General features: G+C 36.5%; 1 protein-coding gene across 1 annotated transcript in view; it reads right to left on the bottom strand.

Annotated features, from left to right (window-relative positions):
• Positions 1-17,673, bottom strand: part of LOC117988140 (collagen alpha-1(XVIII) chain-like) — a 102,019-nt gene that overhangs the window by 38,376 nt on the left and 45,970 nt on the right. The window contains exon 3 of the mRNA XM_034975257.2: positions 15,490-16,010. Within this exon, the coding sequence (XP_034831148.2) occupies positions 15,490-16,010 (521 nt within the window). The remainder of the gene's footprint in view (positions 1-15,489; positions 16,011-17,673) is intronic.

The following is a 17,673-nucleotide window of genomic DNA, read 5'->3' as shown; positions in this document are numbered from 1 at the left end:
TCAGTAACTGGGTGACGCGCATGACTTCGTTCGCGTGGATTTAGTTCTTTAAAAGACCAGTAGAGTTCCCCTCTTTGATTTTCCGAGATAAAAAGTAGTCCATGTCCACTGTCCGTATTTACTCTTCAGCATGCAAGCTATCTTTGTAGCAAGTAGATGATTCTGACAACTTCATACACAGAACTCTGATTTTGCGTAAATAAAAATAGCGTAGAAACCGACACAGACAGACAGGTCGAGATCGCAATCGGCGAGGGAACGTCCCGCGCAGCCCCCCGCGCTAATCCCGTGCTGGCGAGCGTGTACGAGTGTGAGGACGTCCCCCCGCCTCATACCCGATTGCCATCTCAACCTGTCGCGGACTATACTTAATATATCCTGCCCCGAGATACAGGCTATATTATGTGCCTTCGTCAAAATAGGTTTTAAGGAAAACGGGCCGTGAAAGCTAGCAGACAGACAGATCGACTTCGGTCGAATCTCGGCCACGGCATCTAATCTCAACGGAGATAGCGCTGGAAATATTGTGCACAAGCGTGTGCTCACTCTCTACTCTCCCTCCTTCACTCTTACGTTGGGATGGTAACCCGACACGACCAGAGAGAGATTAGCCGCGGAACCGAGGGCATAACTTACTCTCCAAGGCACAGGAGTGTCATACCACCAACTTTCCAAACTCTGGGCTTATTACCTAAGAATTATTTCTTTACAGAAAAGCCAATAAATTATTTTTCGGTCTGAACCGGGGCTAGTATCTACTTATGGATACTATAGACTTATCTATCATACTTTTGGTAATCAATTTTTAAAGTTCTAAGCCGAGTTACGGCTAAAAGACTGAAGTTATTTAGTTCAGTCTTAAGTAAGTACCTATAGGTACAAAAAAGTGTTCTTTCTGTAATTAAAAAGTGCTTTTGAGCTTAGCGGAGATTATTAACTTTATAAAGAGAAAATTTTCTTTAGATGTAGTAACGGGGTTTAATTAAGGTCTTTCATAGAAGTGAGAAACTGTAAAACGTTAACCTGGTTAGCAAGAATGTTTTTACGCCACCTTCTATCAACTTTTATATTTTTATCTTTGAAAATCTAATCTTACCTACTAATATTATAAATACGAAAGTATGCCCGTCTTTTTATCTTTCACGGCTCGTCTGCTGAACCAGTACCCGTAGTACAAGATTTTACGTCTCACCCAACCAAACCAAATTCGAGAGTCGAAATACTTCCGCGTTACAGTAAACTGGATCTTAAAGGCCTTGTTTTAAAGCTCAAGTTTGTCTACACTTCTACAGCCCGCGCTCCAAGCGGAAACATTGCGAAATTAAAATCAGTGGCATTGAATATTTGACTTCAATTCAAGGCTCTTTAAGTCCATTTTACTTTGATGTTATTGTGTTTCGACTCTCGAATTCTAGCAACGTTTGGTGAGACGTAAAATCTTATACTACGGGTACTGTTTTGTCGAAATTCGGTAGCCGGTAGGTATGTATCTAACTAACTAATCACCTAATTAATTAATTAATTAATTAGGTATTTAACCTTGCATTACGGAAACGAACATATACCTACTATTTGTCCCCGAAAACTAAAAAAATCCCAAAAGGGTTTTCAAAAAACCTAAAATCCTCACGAGTAAAGTCTCGAACTTTATCTAGTAGGTAGGTATGCAGTAAAATTTTGCTATGTAAGCAAATGATTTTTTCTTTTTTAGCCGAATTCAATTTTTTTTAAAATTGAATTATATTACAAGTTACATTTGAAAAATGGCAATGCTCTTCTTAGTTGAAACGTATAGTAGTGAACTGGTCGCCCCACTAACTCGGAGTGAAATATGAGAGACGTGCAAGATTATGATAAGGCATTTAACTCAGTAAATCATAGGATTTCTGAAGACTGAGGCAAATTTAAGGTGGGTCTCTAGACGCGGGCAGACTGCTTTGACATTTTGTGCTGATTTTTTTAGTTTTAGTTCAAAAATAGTTCAACAAAATTAAGTCTGAGTAGATAAGTATGCTTTAGCCTTAAGTTGTGTAAGTCTGCCTTAGTCTTAGGCACACTTACACAAGGATAGTTTATCATCATCTACCGGTTCACTACAGAGCACGGGTCTCAGAGTCAGAAGGGTTTTGGCCACAGTCTACCACGCTGACCAAATGCGGATTGGCGTGAGGACACCTGCAATGTTCTCAAAGGTGTGTGTAGTCTACACACACCTTTGAGAACATTGCAGGTGTCCTCAGTCCTCACGGTGTCCTCCTTCCCCGTTAAAGCAAGTGATATTTAATTACTTAAAACGCAAATAACACCGAAAAGTTAGAGGTGTGTGCCCGGGATAGAACTTCTGACCTCTGATTAGAAGGCGGACGTCTTAACCACTAGGCTATCACAGCTTCAAGGACCGTTAAACTGATAATTTAAATTTTGTAATAGGTACTTAGTAAATTTTGTAATTATATTCAAAGTCAAAGTCAGAGTCAAAATCAAATAGTTTATTCAAATTAGGTAATGAATTACACTTTTTGATGGTATGATTCATTCGATTCGTATTTTGACGGAATCCGTGATTTCACGGATGAGTGCACAAACACCCTAAGAGTTAAAAAAACACTATTTAATTTCTGTAGATTCGTAAGCAATTTCCTAACCATGCCCTAAATCCAAAAGTAGGTAACTGACCGCGAAACACAAATCCTAACTCGCTAATGTGCATACTAAATCAGGTATTACGAGTTCATTATACACCGTTTTAGTTGTGTAACACGTTTCCTCTAAAATATTTGTTTAAACGAATTCGGCAGCACTTGTTGAGATTAATGTTTATTTTTTATTGCTAATAGCCGTTTATGTTTGACAAATGTAGAGTATCATTATAATTTATTATAAGATTACATTATTTAATGTATATTTTTTTAAGATTATGAATTACGATAAGCTCGTAATCCATAATCTTAAAAAAAAATTGTGACGTCATTATTCACCTTCCGTACAGTATGACATTTCATACAAAATATATAAAAATGATGTTTTTTTTATGAATTCTAGCCGCATAAACTACCGCTAAACAAAAATCACATCATCTCATTACTACAGTCCGAGATCCTATTAATAGATATCTCTCTTAACAATAATTCTGTTATAATATAACTCAGGAATAATTTTGACACTTTAAAAAACGTTGAAGTTATTTCTCATTCAAATAAAATTAAAATTAAAACATCGGTCGTTAGGTAAGAACACCTTTGTGACGTTATCATACAAAATTATGGTAGCAAGGTTGCAATCTAGTGAATTCGTATTCAACCACATGTATTGTATTCCAAGACTCAAAGGGCAATCCCGGTATGAACATTTACGTGAACAGTACGTAGGCCGATTAGTCTGTGGCTGAGAGGTTTCAGGATCCTAGGGGTGCAACGATGTATCGGACAACCGATAAATATCGATATCGACGAAACATTGATATCGATATATCGATATCGAATTAACTCAATAATATCATAGCGTAATATCGAAATTACTATTCATTTTACTTATCAAAAAGGCTCCTATCCACTCCACACGGTGAGTATAGTATAGCCTTTACTCTATCAAGGAGATAGTCTTTAAACCTTAAGTCAAGTAACCTTTTCATTTTATTACTTTAACCTAAATAACATTTTACTCCAACGTGTTCGTAGTCCATGAACTAAAATTAGTATTCCTATTACAACCATTTATACTTTTATGACCAAATCATTTTAGCGAGTGTTCTTACGAAGCTTGTTGTAAATATGTCACTTACGGCATTTAAAATAGAGTAGCAAAGTAGTAAATTGAAATGAATGTACCTAATATAATTATTGACAGAATAGTACTCTTATGTTGCCCGCGACTTTGTCCGCGTAGATTTAGTTTTTTTTAAATCTGAAATGAGAACTATTTAATTTTCCGGGATACAAAGTAGCCTATATCCACCAACAGCATTTTATAAATAAACTAGATGATGCCCGCGACTTCGTCTGCGTGGATTTAGGTTTAAATCCCGTGGGAGATCTTTGATTTTCCGGGGTAAAAAGCCTATGTCCTTCCCCGGAATATAAGCTAACTCTGTACCAAATTTCATAAAAATCGGTTGAACTATTGGGCCGTTAAAAGAATATTAGCCATTTTTTAAATGACTAATATTCCCCTTTCCTCTCCAATTAAGCGTCAAGCTTGTGCTAGGAGTAGGTACGACAATAGTGCAACGGGCGGGGTTTGAACCGTTGACCTTTCGGTTTTCAGTCCACTCCTATACCGGTTGAGCTATTGAGGCTCTATAATATTAGTATGGATAAATAATTAATACAAAGGGATATTAATTATTATGTCAAAGATATCATATTAATGTAATAATATACTTAATAATGCAGTCCAATTCTATCAAAGCTGAACGCGTTTCAAAGAAAATCCAATTGAAACTCTTTCGATATACTTTTCTTATTTGCGGTCGTGCTTTGAACGGGACAATATTACGTACAATCTGTGCCGCTTTCAGTTCAAGATGCACGTTCCGCATACAGTGATTGCTGGAGGAAACATCTCGACCCCGTATTCTGATTCCTGATGAAAATTCTGCAAGTTTTAGTACCTAAGTATGAAATACAAAGCGGTGTTCTTTTTTTGTAAATTAGCATTTACTACCTCATGATTCCAATTCAGAAAGATAATTCCAATTGAGATTGTTTGATCGTCATTACTTATTATAAAGCAATACCAATTAAGTATGTCAAAGATGCTTTATCATACAGTCCAATTCCATTTTATTCTAAAACGTCTCAAGAAAATTCCAATTGAAACTGTTTTGAGATACTTTTCTTATTTGCGGTTGTGCTTTGAACGGACACAGTGATTGTTGGAGGAAGCATCTCGACGACACAGTGATTGTTGGAGGAAGCATCTCGACACCATACCTATCCTGATTTTTGATGAGAACTGTGCAAGTTTTAGTATGGAATATAAAACGCAGATTTAGTATGTTGTTTATTTGTAAATTGGCATCGATTATTACCTACATGATTCCAAATTCCAATCAAGTAAAATAATTCCAATTGAGATTTTTTGATTGTCATTACTTATTACAAAGCAATACCAATTAAGTATGTCAGATATTCTTTATCATACATTCCAATTCCATTTTACTCTAAAACGTCTTAAGGAAATTCCAATTGAAATTCTTTCGAGATACTTTATTAATTATTTGCGGTTGTGCTTTGAACGGTACAATATTACATACAATCCGTACCGCTTTCAAGTCAAGATGCACGTCTCGTTTACAGCAATTGTTGGAGGAAATATCTCGACCCCGTATTCTAATTTCTAATGATAATGATAATTTCGCAAGTTTTGGTATGAAACTAGCTTATGCTTGCCACTTTGTCAACGATTACACACATTTCAAACCCCTATTTCACCCCCTTAGGGGTTCAATTTTCAAAAATCCTTTCTTAGCCTACGCCATAATAGCTATCTGCATGCGAAATTTCAGCCCGATCCGTCCAGTAGTTTGAGCTGTGCGTTGATAGATCAGTTAGTCAGTCAGTCAGTCAGTCACCTTTTTTCCTATTATATATTTAGACTAGCTTATGCTCGCGACTTTGTCCGCGTGGACTACAAAATTTCAAAACCCTATTTCACCCCCTTAGGAGTTGAATTTTCAAAAATCCTTTCTTAGCGGATGCCTACGTCATAATAGCTATCTGCATGCCAAATTTCAGCCCGATCCGTCCAGTAGTTTGAGCTGTGCGTTGATAGATCAGTCAGTCAGTCAGTCAGTCAGTCATTCAGTCAGTCAGTCAGTCAGTCACCTTTTCCTTTTATATATATAGATAATAATGCGGTGGACTTCTAAATCCTTCGCGAAAGATTTTGACTAAGCTGCCTATCTATACGATCTATACTAATAAATAAAATTTAAGTGTCTGTCTGTAATTTCGAAATAAAAATTATGGTTATTTGAACTGTACCATAACTGAGTCACACGTTTTTAAAATTTTTGTCTGTCTGTTTGAACGGGCCAATCTTCAGAACGGCTGAACTTTGCTTACTTTACTTTTACTTTACTTTATTAACCGACTTTAAAAAAAGGAGGGATTGTTTTCTACCTATGTACACCGAAATCTCTGAGATTTCTAAACCAATTTGCGATTTTTTTAATCGGTACCTAGAGAAACTTTGCGACATTGTCCCATAAAAAATTTGGATTCCAATTCCTCAATCCTGATGCTGCTGCGGTTATAAATTGATATTAGATCCAAATCCAAAAAGTTAAAAGTGCGTGCCCAGGATCGAACCGCCGACCCCCGAATAGGAGGTTGATGTCTTTACCACTAGGCTATCACTGCTCACATCATGATCTTACTTGTATATGTGCACTAAACTGAAACCAAAATAGATGCTAGTTTCATGATTATCTAAAGTCTAGACATTATGATTCTGGCATCGTATAATATCCGGGCGTGACCTCATTTCGTGTCACTCGCTATAAAATATAGATTTATGGGACAAGAAAAATTGAACGCGTTTGAAGTTTGAGCAGAGGCCAAGCATAAACAGCGCGACATATCTCTACCACCACACATCCAACTTTATAGATGACTAGCTTATGCCCGCGACTTACATTGGCGGCGTGGATTACACAGATTTCAACCCCCTGTTTTACCAATTGTTTTATTGAATTTTAAAAGATAAGGATTTTCTTAGCGGATGTCTACGTCATAATAGCTCTACTTGTTAAATTTCAGCCATATCCGTCCAGTAGTTTGAGCGTTATGCGTTGATAGATCAGTCAGTCAGCTTTTCCTTTTATATAAATACCAGCTGATGGCCGCGACTTCGTACGCGTGGATGTAGGTTTTTAAAAATCCCGTGGGAACTCTTTGATTTTCCGGGATAAAAATAGTCTATGTCACTCTCCAGGTCTTCTCTATACCCATGCAAAAATCACGTCAATCCGTTGCACGCACCGTTGCTACGTGATTGAAGGATAAACCAACAAACAAACACACTTTCGCATTTATAATTAGAAAAAGAAAAATCGCGAAGAAATTGCGAGAAAGCGTTGTCGCACTGGTTGTGTTTGCACTGTTTAGTTATGAAAATAAACATGTCAAAAAGTTCGTGGTAAGTAAATAAATAAGTGTAAATAACGGACATCCGTATGTTTATGCGGACTAATTGGGAAAATGGAAAAGCTGACACTGTGATCGATTTAAATCTCTTATATTTTTTTACCGATGACAGATTTGTACTTGACGTCACCTGTGGCCCTACCGCGGTTGTTTGACAGCTACAATGTCACGATCGCAATCATCTCTGATTGGTAAATGCTCGCTCACTATTGGCTACAATGCATTGTTGCAACAAGAATCGCACAAATTCAGCCAATCAGAACAATTGAGATTGTAATAATGATTGATGCATGTTTTAGACAATCGCCCTACTGATATTTTTCGAGTGATGATGGAGTCGCAATGGAAAAGAATATAGCAGTTTAAAATACTTACGTAAATGCCTTAAATTAAAATAATTGGTGGTGAGTGGCTACTGCAAGTGGCTACCTAAGTTTTCATCTCTCTCGCACATTTTAACATTTGCAATAATTGTGAAAGAATCTGTATACATTATTAACAAATGTAACTCAGCCAAATCCTAAAAAAAAATTAAAATAAAAACGGCAAGCTAACGATTAGGCTGGTCACCTGATGCCCATTGAACCAGAGGAACCACCAATGCGTTGTCTGCTTTTCAGGAATTTGTTGGTCCGCCCCTTGAATAACTCCATGTTGTAATTTTATCAGTGTTTTGATATCTCTTAATATAATCGAATCTCTTCCGAGATCAGTATTTCCTGCCAATTACAATCCGGGTATCTTTAAAACAAGATGAATACTTAGGCACCTTCTAGGCAAACGCGTCTCATCTTAGCCCACATCATCACTTCCCATCAGGTGTGATCATGGTCAAGCGTGCGCCTATAATTAATAATAAAAAATGGGATGGATGGTTGGATCTTGTTACTTTCATTTTAGACATTAAACTTTGAAATATAGTTTATTTCCAACTACAAACGAGCGAGCGAAGCCGTGGGCTGTGGGTAGATTATCTTTGTACCTAGTATTTTGTTAACAGATGTCTTTGACATATCTAATGCGGTCCTTTAATGGAGAAAACTCCTACACAAGGTTTGCAACTGCTCAAATTTCAAACAAACTTTGTCTCATTCCCATTTAGTGCAAAATGAAATTTCTGTATAGTCAAAGCATTCATTTAGTTCGTTCTCTAAGCTATAATAGGTGCAGGTATTTTACTAATTGAAAACTTGTTTCTGAAGAACTGAATTAATAATGACTAGCTTACGCTCGCGACTTCGTCCACGTGGACTACACCAATTTCAAACCCCTATTTAACCCTTTAGGGGTTGAATTTTCAAAAATCCTTTCTTAGTGGATGCCTACGTCGTAATAGCTATATGCACGCCAAATTTCAACCCAATCCGTCCAGTGGTTTGTGCTGTGCGTTGATAGATCAGTCAGTCAGTTACCTTTTGCTTTTATACAACAGTTTGCTTTTATGCAGTAGTTTTAGTTGACGCAAAAACCGAAACACGTGTCGAATATTTTTACAAAAATAATAAATATACAAAATTTCAAAAACGTTTAATGAAAACTTACGAAGTTATAAGCTTTTTGTATTGAGTCATTGTCCCGCAAAAATATGGTCACCCCAAGCAAGCGGCTGTGAGCGAACGGGACGGCTGGCATCGATCGGGCGCGCTCCCGCTCGCGCGGCTCGAATCAGCTGGTGCATGCGGTCATTCAACTAGGTGTTTAAACTTGCAGAATTTTAAAGTACTTTTTGGTCAAAACTGTGCTTTTAAAATTATACTACAACAATTTCAACAAGCCATAATCAGTTCAATTTCTATGTAAAGGTAGCTACTAAATGTTGTTCCGAGCGTTAAATCTTGTATTATGAGTTCATTATGCTAACGTCACAACGTTCCGCCGTGTAACACGTGCACGTGAAATATTGTTTAAACAAATTCGGTCACATTGGGATTAATTTATGGCAGCCCACAATATTTGCCCAAGAAGCCGACTTTATTACTATTAATGGAATTTATGTAGGTTCGGGAAAATCATTTTCAACTCCCAAATATATAAGAGCAAGGATGAAGTAGCAATCTCGACCTGAAAGGTTCAGGGTAGAGTCGGGGATTCGATCCCGAATAACTTTTCGGCTTGCTAGGTTCTAAGCAAAAGTGAAGGAAAACATCGTGAAGAAACCAGCATCCCTGAGAGTTCTCCATAATGTCATCAAATGTGTGTGAAGTTGGCCAATGCTCACTTGGCCAGCGTGGTGGCTATGGCCACCAAACATTCCAAACATTCTGAGAGGAGACCCGTGCTCAGTAGTAAGTCAGCGATGTGTTGATGATTATAGTTAATGATATTCTGGCACAAAGCCTTGTTTTACGACTCCATTATGCTAATATTATTAGTTATTACCTTTCCACTTTGTAGCATGTGTTGGTAAAATATTGTTTAAACAAATTTTGTCGCATTCAGTTCAATTTACGACTACAATATTTGCTTATTGAACCGCTAATGGGAGGCTTAAGCTTGGGTCAAACTGAGGGGAATTACGGGATTCATCTATCTATCGATCCGTCAGCCTGTACGCGTCCACTGTTGGACATAGGCCTTTTGGAGAGCGCGCCACCACACTCAATCTTCTTTTAACCACCCACTTCCCGCTATCTTCCATACGCGTCCACTGCTGGACATAGGCCTTTTAGAAAGCATGCACTCACTCACTCCTCCATCTTCTTTACCAATCCCCTCCCCGCCCCCATCTTTTTTTGGTCGTCGATGCAGCGGGCTGGAAGACGTCCCACACTTCACCTATCGATAAGCGGTCTCCATTCCAGAACTGGTCTGGGTCCATTGGTTTAGCAACAGACAAGGCCTGCCCACTGCCACTAGCTTGATAATTCTTTGGGCTGTCTATGTATGGGACACGATTATACCTATTGCGCCTATTCCAACTGCGTTAATGAACTTGTAGATTTACACGCATTACCGTGAGGTCGAAATATTTTTATAAAACACGTTTAAAACTCGGCTTTCTATGTATTGAACTGTGTTTGCATTGCGTATAATAATTTGTTGAAGAGGAACTTGTTTAACATTTCAATTAAGAGATTTACCCGATTGTCTGCACTGCGTACGGAAATTCAACAAAAAAGTAAAAAAAATCAGCGTTTACTTAAAATGACCTGTCAAAATATATTCACATGTTTAATGTGGTTTGGTACACTCACAGTAACATTTTAAGAATCAGCGGATATTGGGGCCGATTCTCTAGTACACAATCTCTAAACTAAACTAAATTAACAGGTCTAAATCTAGTGCTTTCCTTTTCCGCAAGCAGCATTATGAAAGGGATAGCAATAGATTTAGACGTGATATTTTAGTTTAGTTTAGAGATTGTGTACAAAGGAATTAGCCACATTGCCTCAGTTTGACCGGAGCTTTAAACATGGGGATTGGCGACTATAAAATCTGTTGAAATAATGTAACAAAAATCTAAATAAAAAGGTTAGAACCCAGAGCCGTAAAACCAGTTAAATAATATAAATAAAATTGAAGATGGCAATACACATACTTTTGTTGTTGTCCAGCAGAGGCGCATGTCTTTTCGAGTTTCGCTAATCTAATATTATAAGTCTGATTAAATAACAAGAATCATATACAAGTGTTCTATTTTATTTAGAATAAAAAACATGAACAAATAACAGGTTATGGGCCCAGAACGCGTGGACAACAATAAAAGGCCGATAAAAATACTACGCTGTAAAAAGGCGTGGGTCGCCATTTTGGACTCCGGTTATTAAAAGTTGAAAATACGTGAATTTCTATCACGGGACACGGAGTAATTACGTTAGTACAATGGAGAATAAAGAAGACTCCAAAATCAAACTACGGGGCGAAGAAAATTGGACCATTTGGAAGTTTCAAATAACACTTCAATTAAAATCCAAAGGACTTTACGACACACTTTTAAAAGATGAAAAAGGTACCGAAAAAGATGCAAAGACCATGGCATTATTAGTAAATCGAATGACTGAGAATGTTATATCGCACGTGTTATCATGTGACAGCGCCAGCCAAATGTGGAAAAAACTTTTGTCAATATATGAACAAGATTCCCACGTGAGTATTCACCTACTTTATCAGCAGTTTTATGCAATAACATATGAAAATAATATGACAGATTTACTAACAAAAATTGAGAACCTTAAGTCAAAGATAATTGCCCGTGGAGAAAACCTAACAGACAAAATGATCATCACAAAAGTTTTGATGAGCCTGCCTCAAGAGTACAAACACTTTATCTCAGCTTGGGAGTCGCTTCCTGAAGAACGTCAGAGTTTCAACGAGTTAAGTGCACGTTTACATCTAGAGGAAACAAGATCTAAGGAGGGCGAGGCCAGCGAGGCATTACTAGCTAAACAAAGGAAACAAACTCATCCAACTTTCAATAATAAAAATAAATTACAATGTAAATTCTGTAAAAAGTATAATCACACCATAGAAAATTGCTGGTTTAAACAAAGAAAAGCTCAAAAGAATACACACAACGACAATACCAATGCATTTATCTTAGCATCAGATGAGGAAACTGCGGCTGCAGCATCTTCTTCGAGCGAGTGGATCCTGGACTCCGGTGCTAGTGAACATATGTGCTACGATCGGTCAATATTTTCAAAGTTTAGTGAAATTTCTCAGCGTAAAGTGAAAATAGGTGACGGCACCACTTTAGATGTGTTAGGAATTGGTACCATACAATGCGAGGCTTGGAACGGTATAAAGTGGATTGAAACAAAACTGTCAGATGTATTGTATGTTCCCTCATTAAAAGCAAACCTTTTCTCTGTTGGTAAATGTTTAGATAAAGGTTATTTTATGAAAAGTGATCAAAATTATTGTAAAATTTTAGATTCAAATAACAGTGTACGAGCAATTGCTAAGAGGTTAGATACTAAATTATATAAATTGTTTTTCAGAGTAGAACCACCTACCGCTAACTATATTTCTAGTTTAACTGAGTGGCATGAAAAGTTTTGTCATCAAAATTATCAATATGTTAAAAAGTATCTTGATCTTCATAATATTAGGTATGAAAATTCAAAAGTGTATCCATGCAAATCCTGTTTACAAGGCAAACAGCACAGAGTAACCTACAGTAACAGTGAGTCTAGATCTTCAGTGCCAGGTGAGTTGATACATGCTGACTTATGTGGTCCTGTAGAATCTAGTTCTATTGGCGGCTCTAGATATTTCTTGTTGCTTAAGGATGACATGTCATAAGTTTGTTTATTTTCTCAAACATAAAAATGAAGTAAAACAACACTTACAAAATTGCATCAAATTAATTAAAAATCAGACTGGTAATTCTATGAAGTATTTGAGAACTGACAATGGCTTAGAGTTTCTTAACAGTGATATAAAGGCCATTTTAGATAACCTAGGAATCTGCCATCAGAGAACCGTAGCTTACACTCCTCAACAGAACGGCCGTGTAGAACGTGAGAACCGGACCATCATGGAAGCTGCAAGAACATTAATTACAGGTATGTCTAAACGTTTTTGGGCTGAAGCTGTCAACACAGTGGTATTTACATTAAATAGGTGTGGATCCAGTCCAGTAATGAATAAAACTCCTTATGAGGTATGGTTTAATAAATCTTTTGATATTAATTTTCTTAGGAAGTTTGGTGTGCAATGTGCTGTACATATTCCTAAAGAAAAACGCAGAAAACTGGATGGGAAAACCAAATTTGGGATATTTATAGGCTATGATACAAATGTCAAAGGCTATAGAGTATATTTCTCTAATACTGATAAAGTTGAGACGGTGAGGGATGTCATCTTCCTACCGGAAAGTGGGGAAATTCCACGAAAAAATCAGGTAAGTAATAGCCATCATGACTCTGATATATCTTCCAGTAGTGAAGAGTCTGAAGAGGAATTGCAAAGTCAGAGCAGTAAACACTCTCAGGAGGTACTAAAACACTCTACGGAGGAAAAACACTCCCAGGAAGATAAAAACTCTACGGAGATTACTGGTGAGGTTAATATCAACAAAACTGATGCATCATCAGGTACAAGTTCAGATGCACGACAAGCTGGGGATATCATGCTGCGAGATCGTCATAAGATCATCAACCCAAAGAGGTATGACACTGAATTTTTAAGTTATGCTTACATGACAGAGTTGGAAAATGAACCCCAGTCCTACCAAGAGGCTATGGAATCCAACGAGTCCACTAAATGGAAAGAAGCCATTAATACTGAGCTTAAGGCTTTGGAAGAAAACCATACTTGGGATGTAATAACGGTAAAACCGGAAGAAAATATTATAGATACCAAATGGGTATTTAAAAGGAAGAAAAACAGTGAAGGTAAAGTACAAGTTTATAAAGCTCGCTTGGTCGCTCGAGGTTTCCTTCAAACAGGTGTATCCTATGATGAAGTTTACTCACCTGTCACCAGCTTAACTACAGTAAGAATCTTAATTTCCATAGCTGCATATTATGGCTGGAATATCCATCAACTTGATATATGTAGTGCCTTCCTACATAGTTCTATAAATGAGGATATCTATATCTACTTACCAGAGGGTCATAGTCAGTCAGGCAAAGTTGGAAAACTCAAGAAAGCTATTTATGGGTTTAAGAAAGCACCTAGATACTGGTATGACACTTTCTGTAATTTCATGGTTAGTCAGGGTTTTAAAAGGTCTAAAACAGACATGTGTTTATATATTAAAATACTTGAAAACACAAAAACATTTGTTGTGCAGTATGTAGATGATATTCTAATAATAAGTTCTCATGAGTCTATAGTAGAATACTTAAAACAACAAATGGGTAAAACTTTCAAAATTAAAGACTTAGGTCTAGCTTCATACTACCTAGGCATTCGAATTATGCAGGAAAAGGATTTCATCTCATTAGATCAATGTGAATACTTAAAAGGTATATTACAGGTATTTAACATGTCTGATTGCAAAGGTATGACTATCCCTTTAGAACCAAATTTCAACAGTTCACACTTGTTAAAAGAAAGCTCTGAGACTCCAGAAATAGAAAATAGATGCAGAAAATTAATAGGCTGCATTATGTATGCTATGTTAGGCACCAGACCTGACTTGTCAATATCCATAAGTATACTAAGTAGATTTCAAAACAGTGCTAGTACAGACCTATGGAAACACTTAAAACATATACTAAGGTATATAAAAGCTACTCTAGATATAAAGTTGTTATATAAACGGAATTTGAATAATATTCTTTGTAGAAATCCTTTGAAAGCCTATGTGGATGCTGATTGGGGAGGTGACACAGTTAGTAGAAAATCAACCTCAGGCTATTGTTTAATGGTTTTTAATAATCTAATACTGTGGTGTAGTAGAAAACAAACGTGTGTCTCTCTATCTTCCACCGAGGCTGAATATATAGCACTAAGTCAGTGTGTCGCTGAAGCATGTTGGTTAAGAAATCTGTTTTCAGAGTTGTCTCTGTTATCTGATAGTGAACTTAGTGTTTTGATGTTGGAAGACAATAGGTCTGCAATCTGTGCTGCTAATAACAGTGGCATATCAAAACGTTTGAAGCATATAGATATAAAATATCATTTTGTTCAAGACAAGTTATCTCAAAATTTAATAATAATAAACTATATAAAAACTGAAGAACAAATTGCAGATCTGTTGACAAAGCCTTTACCTAAACCAAAATTAGATAAGTTTAAAAATTGTATTAATTTAATTTAAACTTAAGGTTTTGTAGTAGAGATATCCTAGCGAAGCTCGAATAGCTTATTTTGAATGTTTCTTTGTATCAATTGTTCCATTAAGGGGGGGTGTTGAAATAATGTAACAAAAATCTAAATAAAAAGGTTAGAACCCAGAGCCGTAAAACCAGTTAAATAATATAAATAAAATTGAAGATGGCAATACACATACTTTTGTTGTTGTCCAGCAGAGGCGCATGTCTTTTCGAGTTTCGCTAATCTAATATTATAAGTCTGATTAAATAACAAGAATCATATACAAGTGTTCTATTTTATTTAGAATAAAAAACATGAACAAATAACAAAATCTATTACGATCTATTGTTTTACTACAACATTATACGGACTTCGTAGACCGTTGTTCTTCGTTTCATCATCATCATCATCATCATCATCATCATCATCAACCGATAGACGTACCACTGCTGGGCATAGGTCTCTTGTAGGGACTTCCACACGCCACGCTATAGCGCCGTTCTTCTTCGTTCGGTCTTCTTCATTTGCATAGATTTAAATTCAGCTTCTATCTATGGGTTGTACAAAACAGTATTAAAAAAACACTTTCCACCAAATTTCTCTAAGGTAAAAAATATATCAAACTTGTCCTTACCTCAAACATTTCTTCATCTAAGTCGTTAAATTTTCCAAGAAACAGGCGGCTTTCCTTCGAAAAGTTTATCTCTTTGATGACATCAACATCCCTAGATTCTCTCAGTTTACAATCAATGTATAATTCAACTTTAGTTTCCTCTACGCGAAGTATTATTTTGGACCAATCGTCATTCTTGAAATCACTATAGACGAACGATATGTCTGAGAAAATTTCGGTGTCTAGCAGCTTTACTCTAGCCTTATTTCTGTGGAATTGCTCAAAACATAAAGCTACTTTCTTAGTACTGTCTACAGATATTGAGAATAAACAAGGGGAGTTTCGTATTTCCAGTGTTATTAATGCGTATATTTCAAATGGAGGCCTAAGGGTGTCTAGTGGTTCCGCAAATTTGTCTAGAGCTATATTCACTGGTACGTCATCCAACAATTTTATGGCGATAAATCCGTCAGTTCCGTTCGCTATTTCTAAGGAGTCTACTGGAATATTATCTTGTATAACTTCTAATATGTCGTATTTTTCTGTAACAAAAAAGAACACTAAGCTATTATTGCATGATACTGAAATACCTTATTTAGTATTATAAGGCCGAGCGCAGAGCTTAATTTAAACTTAAGTTTCAATAATAGCATGACAGCCATTTAAAGTTACGTTATGGTTGTGGTTAAACTTTGATCGCTATAAAGCATAAAGTGGTCTTTAACTAGTCAGTATTCATACCTCCTTGATTAAGATGAAAAATAAATTTTGGTCTACAGTTAAAAAACTCTGACAGGTGAAACTTATTTTGCTATTATTGAAGGCTAAAATTTAATATTATGTAATTGTAACGTAACTTAAAACTTTAACCACCTGTCATGCAAGTTTAAATAAAGCTTAATACTCATAGTTTTATTAAGATGTGTCCATATTATGTAATAATATATTGTTATGAAACTTGTTATAATATAACACACTGCTTGTTATAAGAGTTAAGTACCTCAGAAGAAAAAAGGGACCCTTGTAGGATTACTTCGTTGTCTGTCTGTCTGTCTGTCTGTCCGTCTGTCGCGTCTGTCATAAAAACTTATAGGGTACTTCCCGTTGTGTTGTTTCTTGTGATGTAACCACAAATTCACGGGTTTCGGATTTATTCCTTTACTTGTGCTATAAGACCTGCCAACCTACTTTTCATGATTCTAGGTCAACGGGAAGTAAAGTACCCTATAGGTTTTCTTGACAGACACGACGGACAGACGGACAGACAGACAGTCAGACAACGAAGTGATCTTATAAGGATTTTTTTCTTTTGAAGTATGGAGCCCTAAAAATGTTATAGAACCATGTTTATGATATATTTTGTAAGACCTGGACGCACCTTTATACTAGAGGTATTTTAGTTAATCTAATCTTGATCAAATGCTAATGGCAGCAGTCACGGTAGCTTATAAAACAAGTTCACTACAATAATAAAGTTAGCATACCCACCTATTTGATGTAGGAGTAAAGTAATATGATTGGGCTGCATTATGCATAAAATGAAGTTTTGTAATAGTGCTAATTATATTGTTTACAAATCTTAAACAACCATAAAGCCTATAAAAAAACCGGCCAAGACCAAGTGCGAGTCAGGCTCGCGCAACGAGGCTTACGTACTACAGACGTATTTTTTCGACATTTTGCACGATAATTAAAAAACTATGGTGCATAAGAATAAATAAATATCTGTTTTAGAATGCACAAGTGAAGCCCTTTCATATGATACCCCACTTTAACTTACCTCGAAAATTGAAAATACCAATTATTAGTTCATGACCACAATTTAATTTTTTTTGTGTAATGTAACCCTAAATTCACGATTTTCAGATTTTTTTATAAGACCTACCTACTTGCCAAATTTCATGATTCTAAGTTAACGGGAAGTACCCTGTAGGTTTCTTGACAGACCGACAGACAAACAGACAGACACACAGACAGACAACAAGGTATTCCTATAACGGTTCCGTTTTTTCTTTTGAGGTACGGAACCCTAAAAATTGAGGAGGTTTTTGATGAAATCCGGGTGCTTCTTATGCATTACGTACCTGATTCTAGTAAATAAAGACTGAGCAAGTATTTAAGTCATCATCATCATCATGGTCTCTACCTATCGCCGGTCCACTACTGAGCACGGCTCTTCTCTCAAAATGAGACACATTTATGCCA

This window comes from Maniola hyperantus, chromosome 14 (genome assembly GCF_902806685.2).
Source record: "Maniola hyperantus chromosome 14, iAphHyp1.2, whole genome shotgun sequence".
Classification (NCBI taxonomy): domain Eukaryota; kingdom Metazoa; phylum Arthropoda; class Insecta; order Lepidoptera; family Nymphalidae; genus Maniola; species Maniola hyperantus.
This window is presented reverse-complemented; position numbering and strand designations above follow the sequence as displayed.